At 44.9% G+C, this 9578-nt stretch overlaps 1 protein-coding gene across 1 annotated transcript; it reads right to left on the minus strand.

The window, feature by feature from the left end:
- Window positions 1-3255: 3255 nt before the first annotated feature.
- Window positions 3256-5771, minus strand: LOC145433882 (uncharacterized). The gene is made up of 5 exons (XM_080311134.1): window positions 5643-5771; window positions 4932-5110; window positions 3766-3865; window positions 3559-3679; window positions 3256-3458 (listed from the first exon to the last, which is right to left on the minus strand). The coding sequence occupies exons 2-5, from the start codon at window positions 5108-5110 to the stop codon at window positions 3370-3372; spliced, it is 489 nt and encodes a 162-aa protein (XP_080167260.1). The 5' UTR covers window positions 5643-5771; the 3' UTR covers window positions 3256-3369.
- Window positions 5772-9578: the final 3807 nt, after the last annotated feature.

Consider the following 9578-nt stretch of genomic DNA (forward strand, 5'->3'; position numbering starts at 1 on the left):
TGTCTGGGATGTGTTGGGACTGTGTTACCACTGGGAAATCGTGCCTGGTACAGCAAGTGACGTTATGGTGAATATAGCGACTATCCTTATTTCAAACAAGACTATCCTTATTTCTAACATGACTATCCTCATTTCAAACATGAGACTGACCTCATTTCAAACATGACTATCCCTATTTCAAACACGAGACTGACCTTATTTCAAACATGACTAACCTTATTAACATCGTGTCTGGGGGGGTGTTGGGACTGATTTGCCAATCGGACATCGTGTCTAGGGCGTGTTCCGACATCATGTCTGGGTTGTGTTCGGCCTGTGCTGCCATTCAGATAATATGTCTGGGGCGTGTCGGCCTGTGTTGACACTCGGACATCGTGTCTGGGGCGTGTTCGGACATCATGTCTGGGGTGTGTTCGCCCTGTGCTGCCAATCGGACATCGTGTCTGGGACGTGTTCGGACATCATGTCTGGGGTGTGTTCGGCTTGTGCTGCCAATGGCACATCGTGTCTGGGGCGTGTTCGGCCATTCAAACATGGTGTCTGGGTTGTGTTCGGACTGAGTTGACACTCGGACATTGTGTCTGGGGCGTGCTCGGTCTGTGTTGCCATTCAGACATGGTGTTTTGGGCGTGTTCGGCTTGTGGTGATATCCGGACCTCGTGTCTGCGGCGTGTTCGGCCATTCAATCATGGTGTCTTGGTTGTGTTCGGACTGAGTTGACACACGGACATTCTGTCTGTGGCGTGCTCGATGTGTGTTGCCATTCAGACATGGTGTCTTGGGCGTGTTCGGCCTGTGTTGATATCCGGACCTCCTGTCTGGGGCGTGTTTGGACATCATGTCTGGGGTGTGTTCGCCCTGTGCTGCCAATCGAACATCGTGTCTGGGGCGTGTTCGGACATCATGTCTGGGGTGTGTTCGGCCTGTGCTGCCAATGGGACATCGTGTCTGGGGCGTGTTCGTCCATTCAAACTTAGTGTCTGGGTTGTGTTCGGACTGAGTTGACACTCGGACATTGTGTCTGGGGCGTGCTCGGTCTATGTTGCCATTCAGACATGGTGTCTTGGGCGTGATCGGCCTGTGTTGATATCCGGACCTCGTGTCTGGGGCGTGTTCGGACATCATGTCTGGGGTGTGTTCGGCCTGTGCTGCCAATGGCACATCGTCTCTGGGGCGTGTTCGGCCATTCAAACATGTGCTGCCAATCGAACATCGTGTCTGGGGCGTGTTCGGACATCATGTCTGGGGTGTGTTCGGCCTGTGCTGCCAATGGGACATCGTGTCTGGGGCGTGTTCGGCCATTCAACTATGGTGTCTCGGTTGTGTTCGGACTGAGTTGACACACGGACATTGTGTCTGTGGCGTGCTCGGTCTGTGTTGCCATGCAGACATGGTGTTTTGGGCGTGTTCGGCTTGTGGTGATATCCGGACCTCGTGTCTGGGGCGTGTTCGGCCATTCAATTATGGTGTCTTGGTTGTGTTCGGACTGAGTTGACACACGGACATTGTGTCTGTGGCGTGCTCGATCTGTGTTGCCATTCAGACATGGTGTCTTGGGCGTGTTCGGCCTGTGTTGATATCCGGACCTCGTGTCTGGGGCGTGTTCGACATCATGTCTGGGGTGTTATCGGCCTGTGCTGCCAATGGGACATCGTGTCTGGGGCGCGTTCGGCCATTCATACATGGTGTCTGGGTTGTGTTCGGACTGAGTTGACACTCGGACATTGTGTCTGGGGCGTGCTCGGTCTGTGTTGCCATTCAGACATGGTGTCTTGGGCGTGTTAGGCCAGTATTTACACTCGTACCTCGTGTCTGGTGCGTGTTTGGACATCATGTCTGGGGTGTGATCGGCCTGTGCTGCCAATCGGACATCGTGTCTGGGGTGTGTTCGACCATTCAAACATGGTGTCTGGGTTGTGTTCGGACTGAGTTGACACTCGGACATCGTGTCTGCGGCGAGTTCGGACATCCTGTCTGGGGTGTGTTCGCCCTGTGCTGCCAATCGGACATGGTGTCTGGGGCGTGTTCGGACATCATGTCTGGGATGTGTTCGGACTGTGTTACCACTGGAAAATCGTGCCTGGTACAGAAAGTGACCTTTAGTGAATATAGCGACTATCCTTATTTCAAACAAGACTATCCTCATTTTTAACATGACTATCCTCATTTCAAACAGGAGACTGACCTCATTTCAAACATGACTATCCATATTTCAAACCAATCGAACCAACCCTGTAGACTTTGTCGGCGAGTTGCGCAGCCCGCTCGCCGACGCTTTGTTGCGTAGTCTGGCGACGCGGTGTGCATGGTTTTGCCACAGACAGGCGCGATTCTCTCGTTTTGTCGTGTCGCGAGAGCCAGTGTGCAGCAGCCTTTACTTGCAAGGCCAGTGCGTAGTGTGTATTTCATTACTCACACGGGGCATTGCGCGTGAATAACATTGATGCAACTGCAGATTCCGTCGGACGGACTGGTAGCGAAGGCCGCAGTTACACTTCAAATGATCGTACCGTTTTAAGATTCCATTTAATAACTCGACTGCATGGTTTGATATTAATGATGAGTGTAGGGCCGTATTAAAATGTCACGCGAATGGTTTAACTCCGCACGTACACCAGCGGCATGCAGTAAAGTGCGTTTTCGCGTGACGATGAAGTCATCGATTTGGAACCATTATGATGTCACAAGAATTCGCCACCTCGTAAAAAATAAAAGTCGTCGCCTATATAGTATTATTTCAAAATGCTCGGAACATCAATTTCAGAGATGTTGAGTGCAGTCAAAAGAGCTAACATCTTATCCATGACATCTGGCATATCTTCACTCTGGTTAACTTAGTGTTTGATAAATAGTAGTCACTAACGTTCCATGAAAATTGGACCATAGTTATTTCGAACTCGGGTTCACGTTAGTTTAGAAAATAATCAGCAACGCCGAAATGAATGAAGGTGAAAGGTAGGAAACCACTTTCTTATCAGATTGTAGTTTCGAGCTAAATTAATAATAGTTTCCTGAGTTGTTTCCTGAGTTATTTCCTGCCTTGGTCCTAAATGATTTTCGAACTGAATTTGTTGAATGATGACCGGCGAAAGAGATTTGGAAGCGGAAAATTCATCTTAAAAAAATGCAGTGCTAATTCACAATATACTTAATACGGCAATCACGAATCGCCATGACAGGGCGGTGGGAAGCAACCTATCCAAAGCGTGTTTAGTCTTTTCGCGGCGAGCAGATTGAAAAGTCATTTCCAAATAATTTTGCTGCTGAATACATGTCTATATTTTTCATGGAAGGCTATGTGAAACGATTCAATTCAGAAAGTTGAACTGCCATCACAACACCAACTCCCGAGTCGATTCAGCTCGTGTCTTATTCGAAGATTTCGTCGGACATATCCTCAATAAGATCACTGTCGCTGTGCTCTGCATGGGATCTTCGCACGATGGCTGCACGCTCATCTAGAAATATCCCGTGAGCGGGAAAGTTTATAGAGTTGTTATCGCCTCATGAAAAAAAAAAACATACAGCGCAATACGTTCACCCATGCTCTTATAATACCTGGTTGCATATCAGCCAATTCGTCCAAAGATGCGATTATCTCGCTGACATCTTCTTCAGGAAATCTCGTTTTAAAATCGTCCTGCAGGAGCTGCATGTACTCATTGTAGGCGTCGTGATCCTGTACGCAAATCCGAAATAGATTTATTTTTCGCTGCTGTACTTATATGCGCTGACTGACTCTCGCCAGTAGGCTATACAACTTACTTCAGATTTCAGATTCGCTATTTCGTTGATGTGCGATTCAACGTCTTTACCTGCTAGTGCAAATTTGGTTGCTAATTTAATTCCAGTGTTGATGGCCGGCCTGTGATATGTGGAGCAAAGTATAAAAACTCTATACCGTTATTTTTTTTATTTCTATTGTTCGATGTAAAGCCGGGAATACGCGATCCGTCCGTAACGCATGCGGAATTGTCTCGCATTTCCTATTTCAGTGATATTAGTGAAATTGCGTCATCGCAATTGATAGTAAATAATACGTGCCCAATGCCCAGCCGTGACAGCGATCTGTCGATGAATGTGCTTTGGACCTTGGATAATATGAAAACTTACGTCACTGTGATATTTTCCTGGCAATGATATTAGATTGTATCAGAATAGTAACATGCGTTGTTTCATGAAGCGGCGCGAGAACAGAAGACGTGAAAGTGGCCAACGGAAAGTGCTACATGGTGCATACAGGTATACTAAACCCATGGCATCAAACAAATGAACTTTTCACCATGAATTTTCACATTTTCTGCCAACTCACCTATTGTATTGCCACATATAGCAAATATAGCTAGGAGTTCGACCACTGTAACCTAGATAGGCGCTAACCAAACGTCGCATTGGTTTTCCCGTCAACGACATAGCTCTTGACGGATGGAACTACGCAACACGCATGAAAGCGAATTCATTCGACTTGTCGCACTTTTGCTCGTTCTACTCCTCATTTTATCCTCGCCCCTTCTTCTCTCTCGCACGCATCCGTTTGAGAAGATAGGAGAGAAAGAAACGGACACGTTTACGGATCGTCTATTCACGGCTTAAAGGCGTCGATCGACGTTTGTAACAATTTTACACCAGGCCGTTACATTCGTTGTAGGATTCTTTCCTGTCGACTTATAACACGAGCCACGTTCGCTATCGATTTTTTTGTACGGCCCATATTCAACTTGAGTGTCAAAGAGGATATAGTAGAAAGAAACCTTCAACTTTTCGCCTAGGATCCTAGATTCAACATAGGTCTTACTAAAGCCCACATCCCCTTTGAGTTACGGTATATTTTTGACGTTGAATGGCATGGTGCATTTGAGAGATTTGGATGTTACTGCGTAGTGATTAAACGGAATAAAAATAGATTGCTAACGCACAGCAATTTTACTCACGAGTGTGTGTTGTAAAACTTGTACGCCTTTTTAACACCATTTCCCACTGTTCTCACTATTCTCTTCCCCCAGCGCCGTCTCCTTCTGCTGCTTCTCCTTCTCCTTCTACTCCAAGCGTCCCCGTCCGGAATCAAGAGTACCAGCACTACCAAAATCGTAAGCGAAACAACAAATTTCATCTGAAACGAAGCGGTTGAAGATTTTACGTCATCGCATAATACTAACTTGATTAATATATGGCTCTTCCATATGTTAGTTGAAAAGGTTATTTCCCGGAATCGGATACGATTGCCACCTGCAATGCAAAATTTATTCTCGTCCACACAAGATCGAAATTCAATGGGGATTTGTCATGATATGCATACGGCTTCACAAGCCTAACTAAACATTCTACAGGCTTGCTACCTCTGGCTTGAGGTATTTGAACAATTTAATGGGAATGTGAATGCAAATTGGGCATATGAATAGGTTTATACGGCGTGATGGGAAAATCCGTAACGGTAGTCATTGGGCCTGGCCCGTATAATTTCCAGTAGTCAAGGGTGAATATATGTTTTTCAAGCTGTTGGACACGGGTTGTGCGTTAGAGAGTGAGAGAGTGAGAGAAAGAAAGAGAGAAAGATAGATAGACGTAAGCATAAAAAATGAACATTTAACAATGACGCAAATTCCGATTATTAGCTCTGCATCATCGACACTGAAGGTACTCACCGTTAATAATCGTACGCCAAGCGCAGACGTAGCAACGGATCAACATAAAATGAGGTATAGAAAGCTCCGTGAAGGTAACTTTTATACTTTCCGGAGTCACATCTTATGTATTGCCGGAATCTGATTCACATCACACCTATCCTTCCAACGCAGAATACCAGTCACGCTGGCCACATATCTGAGATGACAAAACAGGGAATGTCAGGACGCTTTTCAATGTGATACACACATATATAATATATAACACGTAGCAATAAAATCATATCAAAGAATAACATTAAGCCCATTTACATGGCCCTTTGGGTCAGCTTCGAAGCTGACTCGTCACTCCGACTCTCTCGTTTTTGAAAAAGAGAAAAAGGCAGACGGCTTCAATCCGTCTTGAGCTCAATCCGTTCCGCAGAGTCGCTTGGAGACGACTTGAACTATAGATAACTAACCTACGGTAGGTTAGTTATCTATACTTGAACAGTACCGGTACTTGAAAACGAATCCAGACTACAGCAACATACCAACATTCCATGTTCATATTTCACGAAACCGGCACGTATTTCAACTGGGTGAATATGAAAGCTCTATCAGTGCATGATACTGCTTTTATAATATGCACGTGGTCTTATTTGTTCAGCGTCACAACTTATGAAGCGAATACATCCAACAATATAGCTTGCACAACTCACTATCAGAAAGAATATATACACGGTGTATTTGGTCATTCTAGAATTGTGTTGAAGTATTTCTGGATATTTCAACTGCCGTATCATATTCCCGAGCTGAATCCCAAAGAGCTGTGTACCATTCGAGCTGCGATAAACATGACCAATGACCATGTAAACTCGATCACTTTGGCAAGCCGTCTCATGACGTCACTCCAAGACGACTTGGCTTCAAGACGACTTGACCATGTAGATGGGCTTAGCCACTACGATCACTGTGGCATATGTTGTGACAGTTTGGTCTTCAAAATTGACAAATATAATTTACGATTTAGTTACGCATATTATTTTGCAAATTAACATAAAGTCGATTATTATTTCTGCAACTCGAAAATTTTCTTCGCGCTTCGCGCGATTCCCATGCAAGAGCATACTTATTGTTAATTTGGGGATGTCGTTACCTCCGACAACATAATGGTCGGCTTATAATAAAAAATAGAACAGAAGTTTGAAAAATGAAATTAGACTTTTTTGCAATTATGGAATAATTGCGCCTTTAGGTCGTTAGGGTGCTTTAGTCGAGTGGCGTGAAACCTGCTGGGCCTGGACTATCACACTCCCACATCTCGGCGCTGACCGTAACTTCCACCCCAAAACACGACAAGACCTGTGACATTTCGTGCACCGGCGGAGGCGATTTACATTTGAACCCTAAAATCACAGCACATCGGTTAAACCTTCGATATCATTTCTCCAGTCGCTGAAATGTCTCTTGTCCCTGAAATCCAAACCAATTGTGTTGACAGCCAATGCATCCTCTGGGCGCACTCACCAACTCACTGCGCGGTCCCTCGGACAACAGTGCGTAGCGACTAAAAAGGGTCATCGCTTCGGCTTTTTTGTTGGCAGCTTGAATTTTATGTGCGCCGAAACAGTGTAGGCACTGCGCAATTGAGCGCGCGTGCTGTATAAAGGGGACAGTGTTGACAATCCTATGGGTCCTACGACCAGCCTTCGGGGCGGCTAGACAAAGTGCTGTTTCGATCATGGATTGGAGGACGAAAAACATTTCATGACAGCTCATGGGGTACAAGCGCTAAAAACTTTGAGAAACGCTGGACAATAGAGAAAGGTAGGACAAGGTTTTCTTCGCTCTGGAGTAGTAATACAACAAATAACTAAATCAGCTTGCTGTAGAGTGATACATTATAGCTTTCATTCCCTGTAAATGTTTATCTTTAGAAATAGTACATTTATGGATATCTCGGACAATCGATAACTCGGTAAAAAGATGAACTTTCTTATATTATCGGGGATGTTGCAATCGCGGATAGACCACGCCAGCCCCGACAACATTATTTTGCTGCAATCACCTCTTCAAAATTTGGCAGATACATAACCACGGTCAAGAATATAAAATTGCGATGTGTTTCGGCATAAAACTGTTATGCTTCAACAAATCCACTTTGTATTTCTAGGTAGTTCTCTATGTATACCTTTTTTCATTTTTTTATAGACGAGTGATGAAAATCGCACGTGAGATTGACAACAGAAAATAAATGATTGTCATGAAGCTTCAGTGAAACATCGCAGCATGCGACTGAATGCCAGCTGTCCAAAAATGAAAAGGAATGAAAAGGCATCAAAAAACAACCTGTTAGTTCTAGTGTTAATTTATATAATGAATGTGTACTCGATTTGCTGGAGTAGATTAGGGAATTTATTATTTTCGAATCTGAATCCTGTTACGTAGGCCTATTTGAGATTCAGATCGAGGCAAAATAGAATGCCAGAATTCAATTCGCATCGTGTCCGCATCCTAGTCGATATTCGGTGATGACAGAGTTTTTCATAAGATTCATGAAAAGTCCGTATCCAAGTTCAAATCAAAATCCGTCTTCAAAGAAGTCAAAAATCCCAATACGAACCTAATCAGGTCAATAATTTTTGATCTTTTTTTCAAACTGAAAACTCATGCATGCTCGTCCATAACCACGTTGGCTATGTCCAAAAGTAACACCACATCGCTAACTATTTAGATCAGGGGTGTCAAACTCAACTTGGGTCACGGGCCGGATTCCACCCCGTATCGCCAGCGGGCCGTAAAATCCTTGCCTTGTTTTTCGCTGGAATATTTTTTTTCGAGCCCATTCACGTAATATTATAGGCCTATTACATTATATTTTGGATCACTTTATTCGCAAACGACGAAATGGCAAATACGGTGATTGACCGGTTGAATATAGTTATCAGGGATGGTGTGAACCTCTGAAAGGTTCAGGTTTGTGTGAACGCGAACCTTTTTGAAAGGTTCTGTGTGGACGCGAACGTGAACCTCATGACGTCACGTGACGTCGTATTGCTAATTGCAACCCTGCATTTCAGTGAAGTGCTAGCCTATATCAATGTACGCGGTGCCTAGCGACGACACAGGCCACATAATGCAGCAATGCTGAAGTACATATTGACGTTGCAAACGTCGACAAATGTATCAACTGGGACAATCAAATGATATAATGATCCCATAAAACCAATGTCTTCCGTCGATTTGTCAACAATTTCGACGATGACTTGCAAGGGAATATGTGCTTACGCCTTAACGGTATAGGCCAGGCGGACAATGTATTCGGCGAGTATTGCTACGTTGGTATTGAGAAGTGTTAAAAACGGATACTTGCTACCGATATCACCCCATTAACAAGTTATACAGCAGTGCATAGGAGCCGAACCTGGGTATGCAAGGTATGCCACGCATACCTAGACATTTTTCTAGGTATGCGGCATACCTGGAATTTGGTTTTGCATGTATCGGCATAAGGCCCGTTTGCGTTATTTAGAATAAATCGCAATGTATTTCCGTTTACGACATTACCTGCGGCCGCTTATGTAAGCGAGGTGGCCCGTTGCGCGCGGCCAATTACCGAGAAGCGTGTTGCCAATTAGCGAGAAGCGTGTTGCCAATTAGCGAGATTCGTCTGTGCAAAATGTAACGCGACGCGATTTCCCGCTGAGATGATCGCGAAATTATGTCATTGATTGCCGTGCGCTCGGCAATCGTCGCTTGCCTGATTTATCTCGTCTCCAACAAGCCTAGTTTCAGTGGCTTGAAGAATAACATCTGCAGTAGGCCCGGTGCGCACTATACCATCGCTAGCCTGCATTGGCGCGCACGATATCATCGCTTGCCTACACAATCGCATCTGGTACGATAGGGATAGATATCATCGCTGGCCAACTATCGCGTCTCGGGTCAAGCATGCGTTGACTCGTATCTCTCGAT

The sequence above is a fragment of the Botryllus schlosseri genome, chromosome 2 (genome assembly GCF_051294905.1).
Source record: "Botryllus schlosseri isolate E-star chromosome 2, Bs_hap1, whole genome shotgun sequence".
Classification (NCBI taxonomy): Eukaryota; Metazoa; Chordata; class Ascidiacea; order Stolidobranchia; family Styelidae; genus Botryllus; species Botryllus schlosseri.

Coding starts and splice junctions, on each gene's coding strand:
- LOC145433882 (XM_080311134.1), bottom strand. CDS start 5,110: ATGAAATTTGTTGTTTCGCTTACGATTTTGGTAGTGCTGGTACTCTTG. Junction 3,866..4,931: donor AAGTTTTACAACACACACTC/GTGAGTAAAATT, acceptor CACATATCACAG/GCCGGCCATCAACACTGGAA. Junction 3,680..3,765: donor TAGCGAATCTGAAATCTGAA/GTAAGTTGTATA, acceptor ATTTGCGTACAG/GATCACGACGCCTACAATGA.